Raw genomic sequence first — 16189 nt, forward strand, 5'->3', positions numbered from 1 at the left:
TCTGTCTTACATCTCTGCTATAGGCAGAGCTCAGACCAAATTAGAACTAGTAAATACAAGTGTAAATGCTATAAACCTCAACAATACATAAATAACAGATCAAGAAGTAAAGGTATATGTATACTACATAAAGGTTATGATGTAAAATTTACCAATAGAAGAACTAAAAATAACATGAATGACACATAATGTAACAGCTTGTGAAGTGAACTAAAGAAATTTCATATATTTCATAGTAAAAGCAGCAACAGAGACTGTTTAAAATGGGTAAATCGAAATTAAGAAATACAGTTTAGCACCCGTTATTCTCAGATAGAGAGATAACCAGAAGAACTAGGAAAATGGACAGTGGAACTGGGACCAGGAGCTGACTATTCCTCTCACTCATATCTTATACTATTTGAATTTCATTATGATATCATATACTTTAATGTTTAAGGTTTAACATTTTCATTACTATTCACATATAGTTCCATAACAACAAATTTTTATCTATGTATTTATTTTTTAGCAACAAATTTTTAAAGTTTAAATTCAAGGCTCATTAAAAGATGGGCAATTACAGGGGCACCTGGATGGCTCAGCTTAGCATAGTCTGCTTATCCCTCTACTTCTGCTCCTTCCCCAGCTCATGCGCATGCTCTCTTTCTCAAATAAATAAATAAAATCTTAAAAAAAAAAAGAGATTGGCAATTATGGTTTCAATGCCATAGCGGGGGGAGGGGGGCATCAAGATTAAACTATGTTTAATATAAGTATCTAGTTTCACAACTTTTTTAAAGATTTTATTTTTATTTATTCACGTCAGATGCAGAGAGAGGTAGACATAGGCAGAGGGTGAAGCAGGCTCCCCATGTGGGACTGTATCCCAGGACCCCGAGATCACAACCTGAGCCAAAGGCAGATGCTCAACTGCTGAGCCACCCAGGTGCCTCTAGCTTCACAACTTCTAACATAATACATAATTAATGAAAAATAGATTCAAAGGCTTTAAAATTAATAGAAAGGTATCTGCTAAGGTTCTATGGAAGAGAAAGGAAAAAAAAGAATCTAAGAAATTCTTCCTTACTAAAAACTTCCTTACTAATTCCAGTACTCTGCCCCACACTTTGATAAAAAAAAAAAAACACATACCAAATTAATAACCTTTTATAATTGGGACACCTGGTGGCTCAGTGGTTGAGCATCTGCCTTCGGCTCAGAGTGTGATCCTGGAGTCCCGGGATCGAGTCCCACATCGGCTCCCTGTCTCACATCGGCTCCCTCTGCCTATGTCTCTGCCTTTCTCTCTCTGTGTCTCTCATGAATAAATAAAATCTGTAAAAAAAATTTTTTTAATGACTTTTTATAACTTAGTCCAAATGTATTTTATCTTTCAGATATTATTTGACATTCTTGATATGACTATGGACATTTCCTGATTTCAGTACAAATGAAGTTTCCTTTTCTGTTCTTTTGGTACTACTCATTTCTGATGGTTTTGAGGATGAGAAAAACAAAAATATGTACTTTATCTGTCATGATTTCTGGACTCCAGACAGACTGGCCCCAACAGAAAGGGAGGCAGAGAAAGTCACCATAGGCCTCTATTACTATTACACTGCAGGTGTTCAGAGCTTCAGCAAAATCTGAGTAAAAGTTATTAAGAAAGAGAATTGATAACAGTTGCTGACTCAAAGAAATTGAGAGAGATAATTTGTGGACGTGAAATCCAGGAAAGAAAGGAGAAAGTAGTCAAGAGTATAGGTTAAGGCATGTCATTTATAATTCTGTATACATTCCTCCTCCCACATGACAGGTACTTGGAAGATTTGGTGGATTAAAGATTTACTAATGAGCATGAATAGGTCCTGTGAGTTAATATGGACATGGGAAACTAACAGTACAGGTTCAGAGCACAGAACTTGAAAATAAAGACCAAAGACCAGTAAGGCTTTCATGTAAAAACCAAAAACAAGATTATTACTCAAAGTCTACTCTTCAGGAAGCTGATCTTAACTGCTCTCACACATTTTATCACCATGGCACTAATTCAGGTGAGGAGAGCTGACAAGTCTCTTTTAAAACTCTCTTTAAGACTTGAATAGCAGTTACTGATGAACTATTTAGGAGAAGCAAGGTAAGTCTTTAGTGGGTGGTTTTATATACTCTAGTGTAGTGCAGGATTGTTGTATAGAAAAGATACATCAAAATATATATACATATATATGTTTCATTCTCAATTAATTTCAAATATAGAATTTATAAGATTAGTACAAAGAACACCTGTGTGCCCTTCACAGCTTCACCAACTGTTACCACTTGGCCCAATACGCTTTATTACTCTCTTTTCCTCTATTTTTCTTTTCCATAAACCCTTCGAAAATAAGTCATAGACACATCCTCTAGGATGTATTTCCTAAGAGTAAAGACATTCACTTATATAATCACAGTATGATTATCAAAATCAATAAACTTAACAGACTGAAAACATACAGTGATCTAATCTACATATCTCAAATGTTGCCAACTGTCCAATAATGTCCTCTTTCATCACGTTTCTATTCTGATCTAGGATCTGACCTCAGATCACACAATGAATTTTGTTTTCAGGACTCTTTAGTCTCCATTTATCCAAGGTAGTTTCTCAGCCTTTGTCTTTTATGATGCTAACATTTTGGAAGAGTACAAGGCAGCTGTTTCACAGAATGACCCTCAGTGGGGTTTGCCTGGTATTTCTGCATGGTGAGATTCAATGTTATGCTTTTTGGCAGAAATATCACAGAAGTGATCCTGTATTCTTCTCAGGGCATCCCACCAGGAAGTACAGCTTATCAGTAATGCCATTACTAACAGTATTAATCTTGATCACTTGGTTAACGACAGTTTCTCCACGTACAGTTACCATTTCTTGCTTTGTTATTAATAAGTAATCTGTGGGGGATCCCTGGGTGGCTCAGCGGTTTAGCGCCTGCCTTTGGCCCAGGGCACGATCCTGGTGTCTTGGGATCGAGTCCCGCATCAGGCTCCCAGCATGGAGCCTGCTTCTCCCTCCTCCTGTGTCTCTGCCTCTCTCTCTCTCTATGTCTATCATAAATAATAAATAAATAAATCTTTAAAAAAAATAAGTAATCTGTGGAGAGACTTTTAACTATATAAACTTCCTCTTTCCCATAAAACTTGCATCACTAGTTTTAGCATCCACTGATGATTCTTGCCTGAATCCCTTATTGCCATGATGATCGCAAAATGATTTTTTTAAGGTTTTATTTATTTATTCATGAGAGACACAGAGAGAGGCAGAGACAGGCAGAAAAGGAGAAGCAGGCTCCCCACAAGGAGCCTGATGTGGGACTTGATCCCAGGCCCTGGGATCATGCCCTGAGCCAAAGGCAGACGCTCAACCACTTAGCCACCCAGGTGTCCCAAAATGATTTTTTCTAACTCTTTCATTCTTATAAATTTATTAGTTGGCATTCTACACAGTAAGCCGAAGTTTTTCCTTACACTCATGTATTTATTTATGAATTAGAAGTAAGGATTCGCGGCAGCCCGGGTGGCTCAGCGGTTTGGCGCCGCCTTCAACCCAGGGCCTGATCCTGGAGACCTGGGATCGAGTCCCACATCAGGCTCCCTGCTGGGAGGGAGCCTGCTTCTCTCTCTGTCTCTCATGAATAAATAAATAAAATCTTAAAAAAAAAAAAAAAAAAGAAGAAGGATTCGTATTCAACTCAATAGGTCTATAGTCAATTATATTATACCAAATAGCTCCAGACACAGTAAGGTGGAACTCCTGCAAGTTGATGTCTATGTCCTTTTGACAAGTCCCCACCATTTGAGCACTTCTTGCTTTCTGGCACAAGATGTTCCATTTTGTACTTTCCCTGTACCACCCCTGGAATCAGGCACTTCCTCACATGCCCAGTTCTTCTAGTAGGAGTTGCTTTTCTTAGAAACAAGATCTGGTCTTAAGGTATTGCTCACTGCTAAACTGCATATCACTGCTTCTAGGCCCACTGAGCAGAAAGAACTGGCAGATACATAATATTTTGTGTAAGTTCTATTTTTTAAAATTATATCCAATTTAAGAAAAACAATATACTTTCTACTACACAGTAAGCTTTCAATTTTATGAAAGCAAAGCACACATAAAACAAACTTGATCAGGCAGCCCGGGTGGCTCAGCAGTTTAGTGTCTGCCTTCAGCCCAGGGCGTGATCCTGGAGTCCTGGGATCAAGTCCCATGTCGGGCTCCCCGCATGGAGCCTGCTTCTCCCTCTGCCTGTGTTTCTGCCTCTCTTTTTCTCTGTTTCTCTCATGAATAAATAAATAAAATCTTTAAAAAAAAAAAAAACTTGATCACTTAATGTTTAAAGGTCAAAGTCAGGGGGGCACCCAGGTGGCTGGGTTTAGCATCTGCCTTTGGCTCAGGTGATGGTCCCAGAGTCCTGGGATTGAGTCCCGCATCGGGCTCCCTGCTTAGTGGGGAGTCTGCTTCTCCTTCTCCCTCTGCCCCTCTCCAGGCTTGCCCACGTACATGCGCTCTCTCTCTCTCTCTCTCAAATAAATAAATAAAATCTTTAAAAAAAAGAGTCAAAGTCAGAAGAATCTCTTTTCCAATGGTAAGAGTAAAGAGGATTTAACAAAGATCAAGAATAACTCATTTTTTAAAAATAAGAAACTATAGGAAGCTTTAAGCAATTTTTTTCTTCTAATGTAACAGAAAATACTAAAATTAAATTAGCAAATTGATCAGAGGAGAGAAATTAATCTGCTTCAAATTCTGACTCCTTTGCCATTCTTGCCCTCCCATAAGAACTTCTGGAATATTCTGAGGTTGTGAGAACCAATGTGAACACCCTGGATACTTACTCATCAAGTGGGACAGAACATACCCTAAAGTTTTGGGTTTTTTTTTTTCCTAAATCTGTTTCTCAGGTCATTCAGTTTTATCACAGACTCTTAAGTAATCATATAACCTAATCAATATTTATTAAATATAGAGCTGAGCTAGGTGTTCCCTCCAAATACATCTCTTTGACCTACAGGAAGTCCTTCAATCCCTCTTTACTAACTGTATCACCTCTTCCTCCTCACTCCACTTGGTTCCCCACCCTGTACAGAACTCACAGCATCACTGTATCAATTCAGCTACCCTCTAGATGCAATTCTCAATTTTCCCAGGATCCTGAGATGATGACCTGAGCTAAAGGCAGACGCTTAACCAACTGAACCACCACCCAGGCACCCCAAAACCTTTGTTTAAAAAAAAAAACAAAAACTCAAGCGTGTAAAAGAAAAGCCATTCCTCCCACTTTTTCACTCACTGCCATCTAAATGTCCTCACCCAAAGAGTTAATTTGTGTTTATGCTTTCCTGTATTCCTTTATCATCCTCACTCCAGTTGCTTGAGTTTGGCCCTGTATCTGTTCTCATATGGACCACTGCAGTAATGTCCCATTCATTTCCTCATCTCTCACTTCTCTCTCAACACCCCTTCCTTACCTACCTCTACCTCTCTACACGGTGCTGTCAGAATACTCTTTATAAAACCCAAAACAAATCAAATGTCTCCCATGCTTAAAAAAAAATGTATGACTTCTTACTATCTAAAAATTAAAATCCAAACCTTCATGGACTACAAAGCCCTTTACTATCTGGCCCCTGTCCTACCTATCATAGAAATCCTCATCTACTTTGAGGCATCCATACTTTTTTGTACTCTCAGCTCCAATCTTTATCAATGATACCTGAATTCCATTATGCTGTTAATCACAAACATCCTGTGCTTACACTGCTACATCTTTTGGAATTCCCATGCTCCCCTCCTGACTCAGTTTACTCTTTTTGCTCCTCATTTTCAAAAATTTTAATTCCAGTATAGTTGACAGTATTACATTAGATTCAAGTGTACGCTATGGTTGTTCTTTGATTCAGTTTAGTCTTGACTCATCTGTCAAGATCTAGCTCAAAAATAACTTCCTTGTTAAGTCTTCCCAACCCACACCAATAGAGTTGGTCAGTCCTCTTATGATACCCCTTCATCTATGTATTTATCTCTAGTACAGCATATCACACTTAAGAGTGATTAACTGATAATAAGTCTGTCTCCCTTTTTTATATTTTTTTTATTTTTTTAAGATTTTATTTATTTATTCATGAGAGACAGAGAGAGAGAGAAAGAGAGAGAGAAAGAGAGGCAGAGACACAGGCAGAGGGAGAAACAGGCTTCATGCAGGGAGCCCAACATGGGACTCGATCCTGGGTGTCCAGGATCAGGCCCTGGGCCAAAGGCGGTGCTAAACCGCTGAGCCACCAGGGCTGCCCCCCGCCCTTTTTTGTTTTTGTTTTGTTTTGTTTTCTCCCTTTCTCAACTGTGAGCTCCTTTAAGTCAGTGTTTGCTTTTTAATGCATCAGTATATCCCCTCTGCCTATTATTCCAACAACAGGTGTTCAATAAATAAAATTAAAAAGTAGAATACAGAATGAAATTATAATCTCATACAAACAACATAAGCCTGAATGTTAAAACATGTCCCTACCTGGTAACTAACTGTTTTCTTTCCATCACTTCCAGTCTGAGGTAAGGTCAACGGTCCAGATACTATCCAGACATCTTCAAACCTCTCTGTCAGTTCTCGACAGTACATTTCTATTCTGAAAAACAAAGTAAAAAAAGGTGTGATATTCTCACAAACATAAATGCAGAAAAGAAGCAAACCATATCAAATCCCTATGAAAGATACAGGGAATGCTGAATTTGACAAATGAATGTGAACAAGATAATATTGCACAAAACATTATAACCATATAAACAATTATTTTCCCAGTTCTTTGCTGCACAAAACTTAAAAATTATACATACAACCAGCTACATTATCCCATGTGTGCATTCAATATACATTTTAGAACTGAAATTCTGTTTCATCTTCTCCCTTATCTTTCTATTCTGTAGTTCTCAAACTTTTCTCAAGAGTTACATACCACTTCAACAAGTTGATACATCTTATTTAACCATTTCTATTGTAAGGCAATTAGGTTTATACTAACATTTCCTATATGATGCAACACTCCTTAGGATAAATTTCAAGGGCCAGAATTACTTACTGATTATACTTTAATAACATTTGATTATACGCAAAAGCAATATTTTAAGGGTATTGCACCAATTTACTCTATAAACTCCAAAATACGACACCAGTTTCACAGCAATCTTTACAGTACCGGAATTTATCATTTAAAAATGGTTTTGCTGGGGGATCCCTGGGTGGCGCAGCGGTTTGGCGCCTGCCTTTGGCCCAGGGCGCGATCCTGGAGACCCGGGATCGAATCCCACATCGGGCCCCCGGTGCATGGAGCCTGCTTCTCCCTCTGCCTGTGTCTCTGCCTCTCTCTCTCTCTCTCTGTGACTATCATGAATAAATAAATAAAAATCTTTAAAAAAAATAAAATAAAATAAAAATGGTTTTGCTGGGACGCATGGGTGGCTCAGCGGCTGAGCATCTGCCTTTGGCTCAGGGCATGATCCTGGGATCCAGGATCGAGTCCCACATCGGGCTCCCTGCATGGAGCCTGCTTCTTCCTCTGCCTGTGTCTCTGCCTCTCTCTCTGTCTCTCATGAACGAATAAATAAAATCTTTAAAAAAAAATGGTTTTGCTAATTTACTAGATAAAAATGGCAAGTAGGTTTAACATGTACTTTCTTATACTGCAGATGGGAGAGATTTATGAGAGATAACAATGAATGTTATCATCCCTCAACTTCCTTATCTGAAAAGTAAAATCAACAGTACTGTAACTCACAGCATATATGCCTAATTATAAGGTAAATTACCCTCCCAAAAATATATTCCTTGGGAAAGGAAAATTTTGGTGTTTTTTTTTTTTTTTGAAGATTTATTTATTTATTCATGAGAGACACAGACTTAAAAAGAGAGAGACAGAGACACAGGCAGAGAGAGAAGCAGGCTCCTCACAGGGAGCCCAATGCGGGACTCGATCCCAGATCCCGGGATCATGACCTGAGCCGAAGGCAGGCGCCCAACAGCTGAGCTACCCAGGTGTCCCAAGAAAGGAAAATGTTAAATGTTTCCACAGGTATGCGACCAGACAAAATAAAGAGGAAACTACATAAGACAAAAATCCCAGATCCTCAACAAATAATCTGCAAGGTTAAAAAAAAAAAACAGAAACAAAAACAAAAACTAAAACAAAACAGGAAGAGAAACTACCTACAGATTTTTTTTAAAGATTTTTTTATTTATTTATTCACTCATGAGAGACACAGAGAGAGAGGCAGAGACATAGGCAGAGGGAGAAGCAGGTTCCATGCAGGGAGCCTGACACAGGACTCGATCCCAGGACTCCAGGATCACACCCTGAGCCAAAGGCAGATGCTCAACCACTGAGCCACCCAGGCGTCCTCACCTATAGATTTTTAAAAGTACTAAAAAAAACATATCTATGTGTGGTCCTTGTTCAAATTCTGATTCAAACCAATCAACCAGAAAAAAAAAAAATTAAGGGCGATCAGAGAAATTGGAACACTAAGTTGTAAAATTGGCAATAAGGCATTACTGTTTAATTTTTTAGAGGCAATAATCATGCTTTGTTTCTATTTTTAAAAACTCTTCATCTTCTAAAAATATGTTAAAACATTTATAGATAAAATAACTTAGCTATCACCTGCTTAAAATAATGAGTGGGGGAAGAGAGGGTATGTAGACAAAACAAATGTGTAGCCATGACTGACAACTGTTCATCTTGAGTGTGGGTGCTTTCTTAATTATTTTAAACCACAAAGTAGTTTGAGGAAAATGTAATAGCCTAAAACAATCTCAATCAGTGCTAGTTTTAGATGCTTAAAGAGATCCCTGACAGAACTCGTTAGAAGTGTCAAGAAACTTGCAAAAAAGCCCACATGATTTTATAGTTATAGATTTTATCAAAAACTGGTTAACAGTTATGTTTAACTGTACCAAAACTTTTTTTTTTTTTTTTAAAGGCTCAGCAACTCTTGAAATACAAGTAGAAAAAAAGATGGTGTCCTCTGGACATACTCAAAAATCTCTTCCTCAGTACAATATTTTGAGCAGTTTGACTTGACTTCTGGCCGGTGGCAAATAGGATCAATATGCCTGGCTGTTTTGAAGTCTGTACTCCCACAAACAACTGAACTCCCAACACACAGCAAAGTACTTACCTTCAGTAGTGCTAGCTTTTGATAAAAAAAGAGAAACAGTTAATGAGTACACTAGTACATTCTCCTGGCACATCATTCATCGCCCACAGAATCACATTTTAAAACTCTCACCACTCACCTGTTCCAATATCCAGCATTATTATCAAAATTCTGAGGTACAATATTAGAAAGATAAAAAGTTTCAGCCATGGCTTTCTGTGAAAAGAAATAAAAATAGTAACCTGCAAAGTAATGCCTTCCCCTTTGAGATTTTAGAGACATAGAAGGCCAGTTCCTTATATGTTAGCTCTAGGCAATTACAATGACTACTTGTTTAAATAAATGGAAGTCACAGCTATTCCAGGTCAGAAAGCTCAATAACGATTATTCAAAAAAGGGATATAAAAAAGTAGTTTGGTGTGCCAGCTTTCTTTGCACTTCTTAAAATTCAAACCTGTAATGCAGACTCTACGAAAAAGTTTCTATTATAAGGCTAAAGGATAAATTCTGGCTTTCAGCCTCTGGCAAAGAGTTTCTCCACAAAGGTCAACTTACAGAAAATTTATTTAAGGAATACAATACAAACATATTAGTTCAAAAGTGGCAGAGAAGAATCCTTTGTTCTTCTCAATCTCTGGCCACTGTGTTCATTCATTTCACACTCCTGACCCATAAATACCAGGCTGTCACTATCACTTCCTTCTACTGAACTGTATTAACTACCAATGCCATCAATTATCTTCTCTTCAAGCAGTGGTTCTCAACCTTGAATGCACACTGGAATAACCCAGGAAACTTTAAAATATTGGTGTCTAGGTTCCACTCCTTAGAGTTTCTGATTTAATTGCTCTAGGTCTGGGCATCAGGATTTTTTGAAACATCCCTGGGTGATTATAATGAGTATCTGAGGTTAAAAACCACTACCTTAATGACAATAATCACCAACGATTGATGCAATAAATATCCATGTCATAAAAGATATTTCTCTCCTTTTTATTGGCAGATAACTTACCCTAAGGTAAAGGAGATTAGAGAGACAGGACAACTTAGTATATAATTCATGACTGAATACTGAATCAAAAAAAAAGCTGTAAAGAACACAATTGTGACAATTTGGCAAACCTGAGTATGAACTGTATATCAAAGATTACTGTACAAATATTCAAAAATACATATACACACACTTCTTGGTATGATAGTCTTGTCATATATACCAATATTGTCATTCTTAGACGACACAATATTCTGAGTAATCTATTTAGGAATAAAGTGTTATGATGTTTACAACTTACTGTTGATGGTTAAAAAAGACTTTTCATATACATACATACATATGTACGTATATACAAAGAAAACATATCAAAATGGGTTTGCTGGGGCGTCTCGGTGGCTCAGTGTAGGTTAAGCATCCAATTCTTGACTCTGGCTCAGGTTGTGATCTCAGGGTCATGGGATTGAGGCCTGCATCAGGCTTCACACTAAGTGTAGAGTCTGCTTAGGATTCTCTCTCTCAGGACACCTGGGTGGCTCAGCGGTTAAGCATCTGCCTTTGGCTCAGGGTGTGATCCTGGAGTCCCGGGATTGAGTCCTATATCAGACTCCCTGCATGGAGCCTGCTTCTCCCTCTGCCTATGTCTCTGCCTCTCTCTGTGTCTCTCATGAATAAATAAACAAATAAATCTTTAAAAAAAAAAAAAAGATTCTCTCTTTCCCTGCTCCTTCCCCCTTCCTAAAAAAAAGTGTTTGCTGTACTATCTTTTCAATTTTTCTATAGACAAAAATGTTTTTTCTGTACTCTCAACCCTTCTACAGGCCTGAAATTTTTCAAAATAAAAATGAATATATAATTAGCTCCTCAGAGCTCTCCAGTTCTCTTTTACATATAGCATTTAGCTTTACTTTTTCAACTTGTTTAAGAATATCTCATTATCTGAGCAAAAAAAGGAATTACGTCAGAAAGGAAAATACAAAATAAGAGTAGTAATTCTCAAATTTTAAGGTTTGACTCCTATGCTTTTAATGCCCAAGTCCTATGGTATACAGACTATCAGCCCCACATTCCCATCCTTCCCAAAATATATACCTACAGATGAAAATTTGTTATTTCCTGCTGGAGCCATGTGTCCTCGTGACCACCCGCTCCCAATATAGTCTTCATTGAAGGCACTGAAGGTTGGTGGGATGTTGGGATCAGGCTTGAACTTACAATGTTTTCTGTTGGCATCACCTGAAGAAAAACACACAAAATGTTAAGTTATCAGTGGACAAGTATCCCTCAAGATTTTCTAAGCAAGGCAAGCTGTTTGCTGCTGGCTAGTATCTCTCTGAGCAGCTAGTACTTAGTGATTGAATGCATGTCTCAAGTTCCTGGGATAGTTCAGATACCTCATCTGAATTTAGCAAGGACTAGTCTAGGAAAAAATGCTTTTCATACAGTGTAGCTATCTCATATACTTCTGTTTCTAGTCTTTCCAATTAAAGGCAAAAAAATCCTCTGGATAGTATTTAAGTAAAAACAATGACCAATTAAATAGCTGAACTATATAAAAAGCTTACCTACATAATAAATTCTTGCTTTTTAAAAAGACCCTCATGTATCATATTTTGTGCAAATACATTTGACAAGTTTTTATGTACTAAAATAATGGATATATATATAGTCATGAAACAATTTGTTCTGGGCAAGCAGAGCCTATGGAAGGGGGAGAGTGTCTGTGATATCTTGCTTGCTGCCTCCTAAGCCATGACAAAACATTTAGGTTATGAATTCAATTCAGAAATTCCTAAAACAAAATATCTGAGTAACATATGGGAAGGAAAAAAAATCTCAATTTTATTTATATTCTGACACCTCCAGAATAGTTTGCCACAGTGGACTTGAGAAAATCCCAATACTACATTTTCCACTGTCATTAGGCCACATCTTGTAAAATTACAGAAATGATAGGAATAAACAGAACACAGGCTGCTACTCAAAAAGTTTTAAATGGAGACCAATGAAGTTACTGATTCCAATGTCATCTCATTCAGCCAGAAAAATTTCAAATGATCAGATCCCAAGACAGAATAAATGATCTGATACCTAGCTTTTTAGAACCACTTTGTAAAGAAAAAAAAATAACAGAACTATTAGTGAACTTCTCTTACATATTATTATCACTGGAATCACTTCCTTATATGCCTGTTTATCTCTGCCTGGTGCTCACTGCCTTTGAAAATTCATCTGTGGGATAAAGATCTCTTCATTGAGGTAAATGTAAATTTGTTTCTATTAGGTTATCTGGAGGCACAGCCAGTGGAGGACCATGTTATACCAATTTCACGGCTTAAGGACTTGATCTATACAGGCTCCATGGCTTTGGGCTATAAGTCTACATGATAGCCAGTTTGTGGCCTCCACTTCTCTGGAACAAACTTTTTATTTTCCTTTCGACCCTTTCAGCTCAGTGCCAAGAAAACCTTCCACATGGTCTCCTATGGTAAGCAGGCAGGTTAGTTCTAGCCTCCCCTTCCTCCCCACAGGGTACAGCCCTTTGGAGTTCTAGGCTAATGTGGGGAGGGTCTCCTATAAGATAATCTACCGTAGAGGAGTCTTAGGACTCATGTTCGGTCTCCCTCACCCTGCAAAGGTGCAGAATCAAAAGCAATGTGGTTTTGGTTTACCAAGACCACTCTTACCTCTCTGGATTCTGGCTTTCCCTTAGACATTGGCTTGGCAATTCACCACAATCATGCTGACTCTTTTTTTAAGTGATTTTTTTTCCTACATACTTCTTACATACTACTACTAACATTTCTTCTTGTTTTTAGCAGTTAGTCTGAGTAATCTAGTCTGTCATTACTGAAAACAAAGACTCTTTATACTAAAATAAAGTACGGACATCTAGGTGGTTCAGCAGTTGAGCATCTGCCTTTGGCTCAGGTCTGCCTTTGCCTGGGATCAGGTCCCGCACTGGGCCCCTACAGGGAGCCTGCTCCTCCCTCTGCCCATGTCTCTGCATCTCTCTGTGTGTCTCTCATGAATAAATAAGTAAAATCTTAAAAAAAAAAAAAAAACTAAAATCAAGTAAATCTCAAATATACTGCTTCCTGTTTTCAAGGTACACAGCCCACAGGATTTACAATGTGAAATACAGTGTTTTCTTATATGCCTCTGAAAATGGTAATTTAATAGCAGAATAAAATTAGTAAAGCTGAAATTCCTTACATCTTGGAAAAAGTTTTGTATTTAAAGGCCTAATGAATTTCATTAGGCTTGAGACTAAATCGAGTTTCTCTTGATATAAGTTTATAATCAACTCTCAACTGCTATGATGAAGTTTCCAACTACATCAGTTTCCTTCTAGCAGCAAGCAAAATCCAGGCCTTACAGCAAACTGAAAGGCAAATAAAATATGAATAAAACACTATGAAAAAGGTAACACTTTATCTCATAAAAGACCCCCACAAATCAATTCAAAAAACAATATCCCAATTGAAAATGGTAAAAATAACTCACAAAGAATAATTCACAAAATATTAACTTTCATTGGTAACCAATAAATGAAAATAAAATCGGCTATTAAATTGGTAATCCTTATTATGAGTGAAAGGCAAGACAAGTAGTTAACAGTTTAAGGAAAGTAGAATAACATACATAAAAATCAACTTAACATTAAACGTCAAAGTCTGATCACCTTAATTACAGGAATCCACCAAGACATAAAAACATATAAAAAATACAACCAGGAACAGATTTACACGCCTGCCGACCTCTACAGTCTTATTTCACAGGTTCTCCCTTGCTCCGGCCACTCTGGCCTTCTTTTAGTTCCCTAAAGGAACCAAAACTCTTCACACTGGGGCCTTCAGAGATGCAGCTGTGCTTTTCTTTCTGTGTGGAATGCTCTTGTCCACAATCCAAGGACCACTCAACTCCTGTGCCCAGGTAACAGCCATCCACCCTCCAAGCCACTTTCTTGGAGAAGCCTTGCTAATCAAAATCAGGTTCTCCTACATCATCGCTCATCACATTCTTTACTGTTCCCTATTTATACTAACCCAACTTGCAATCACTTGTCCTTTAGAACAGTTATTACCAATAATAATTATACATTCATGATTATTTGTTTGATAGGTCAACCCACACCCCACATACCTCAAAGTGCCAAGACCATAGAGACTATCTGCTCTGGTCCCAACGCTCAACACAGTGCCAGACATGTGGCAGGCATTTTTAAATTATTTGTGGAGATTAATGAACAAATAGTGCTAGTTGTAGTAATATTTAGGACAGAGCCTCCAACTCATATGTCGAGATATTGATTGATCCTCTCAGCCCCTTAGAAAGCTGGGAAGTCTGGAGCTCCTTGGCTACCAAGTAGGTCCATTTATCTAAGTGAGCTAACATACATCATCATTTTCTTTTTCTTTTTTTTTTTTTTTACATCATCATTTTCTAAAGGTGCTGTAATGTGAAAAAGGTTGAATCAATAATCCTTCTTGTTCTAAATTTGGAAATACCTTTCATCAATGCCTTTACTTCTAACCACCTACCCATTATCTTGCTTTTGGATATATGTTCAAGAACCCATCTGGGCACCCGCTTTGACTGATCATAAGACAAGGCATGATTAGTGTAATGCCTAGTCTCTGTTCCAGTTAAAGGGACTCCAAATTGTTCCAAGAGAGACTTTTCTGCAGAACCTAAAAATGAAAATGGGGAGAGGGAGACAAAAATAACAAATAATTAGTAACTCTTACTAGAAACAAAAAACTCAGTAAAGGGAGAGGGGTCAGACTTACAAAGGACTGGCTCAAAAGTCTAATCCATCAGATCTCATTTTGCAATTATTTCCAAGGCAGAGAAAAGAGATAGCAGGCTTTGCTTACAATCAGTCATGTAGTTTTTTTTTTTTTTTCAGTCATGTAGTTTTAACAAAATAAACTGCAGCTATCCCATTAACTTTTTTTTTTTTAAGATTTTATTTATTTATTTATTCATGAAAGCCACAGAGAAAGAGAGGCAGAGACACAGGCAGAGGGAGAAGCAGGCTCCATGCAGGGAGCCCGATGTGGGACTCGATCCCGGGACTTCAGGATCACGCCCTGGGCCAAAGGCAGGTGCTAAACCACTGAGCCACCCAGGGATTCCCCCCATTAACTTTTAAATAAGGACCTGATCTTACTGGTCTTTCACATCAAATGTCCAAATCTCTGCCCCACAAAGTACCATGTATTCAACAAAAGCAGCAAAAGAAAAACCCATCATTACTAGTCACTGATATGATTTAATGGGAGAAAGCCTACCTCCTCATTACATTTTAAGACAGTGTGGGGACAAAACACAGCCTTTTATAAACATTTTATTTTTTAAAGGTTTTATTTATTTATTCATGATAGACAGAGAGAGAGAGAGAGAGAGGCAGAGACACAGGCAGAGGGAGAAGCAGGCTCCATGCCAGGAGCACGACATGGGACTTGATCCCGGGATTCCAGGATCACACCCTGGGCGGAAGGCAGGCGCCAAACCGCTGAGCCACCCAGGGATCCCCTATAAATATTTTAAAAGACTATCATCCATCGTTCTGGAACTGAAGAAGAGATGTGCACTGCAGCAAAATAGTAAAACTGGTCTTACTTTTCCTAGTGGGAGAAACCAAGCACACATTTAACAAGAAATCGGCTTCAAAATAATCCTCTCTTGATCCCTTCTCCAGGTCTTCAACCTACCCCAGTAGTTCTCTTGCTAGATGCGAAGTATCAGAAGGAGCAAGAAAAATCTGCGTGTCAGGGAAAGTTAAAAAATGAGCATGAGCTTATTTTCATTGTTAAATATAAGGTACCCCTGGTAGCGTGAGGATTTATATACTTTGGAGAAGGGCTAGTAGGTGTGAAAATGAATAGAGAAACGTCAGGAAAGTGGGCTTTGGAAGCTAGAAGGGGAGGCTAGGAGGGGGAAACCACCCTACTCCAAGTCAATTACAGAAACACTGTGAATTACAGACCCGGACAGAAGAACTGTCAGGAGGAAAGAATCACAGACTAGAG

At 38.1% G+C, this 16189-nt stretch overlaps 1 protein-coding gene across 6 annotated transcripts in view; it reads right to left on the minus strand.

The window, feature by feature from the left end:
- EXOG (exo/endonuclease G) overlaps positions 1-16189 on the minus strand; it is a 28399-nt gene that overhangs the window by 11240 nt on the left and 970 nt on the right. For 2 of the 6 annotated variants that reach the window (XR_013361524.1, XR_013361525.1), the window contains exons 2-7: positions 15872-15921; positions 14696-14845; positions 13368-13536; positions 11244-11387; positions 9300-9376; positions 6522-6636 (exon numbers count right to left, since the gene is read on the minus strand). Coding sequence is in view for 2 of the 6 variants with exons in the window: in XM_077865757.1 (XP_077721883.1) it covers positions 6522-6636; positions 9300-9376; positions 11248-11387; positions 14696-14845 (482 nt within the window). In the remaining 4 variants the exon portion in view is untranslated. Of the gene's footprint in view, positions 1-6521; positions 6637-9299; positions 9377-11243; positions 11388-13367; positions 13537-14695; positions 14846-15779; positions 15922-16189 lie in introns of all 6 variants that reach the window. The other 4 variants (XR_013361522.1, XR_013361523.1, XM_077865757.1 and 1 more) reach the window with 3 other exon arrangements.

The sequence above is a fragment of the Canis aureus genome, chromosome 22 (genome assembly GCF_053574225.1).
Source record: "Canis aureus isolate CA01 chromosome 22, VMU_Caureus_v.1.0, whole genome shotgun sequence".
NCBI lineage: Eukaryota > Metazoa > Chordata > Mammalia > Carnivora > Canidae > Canis > Canis aureus.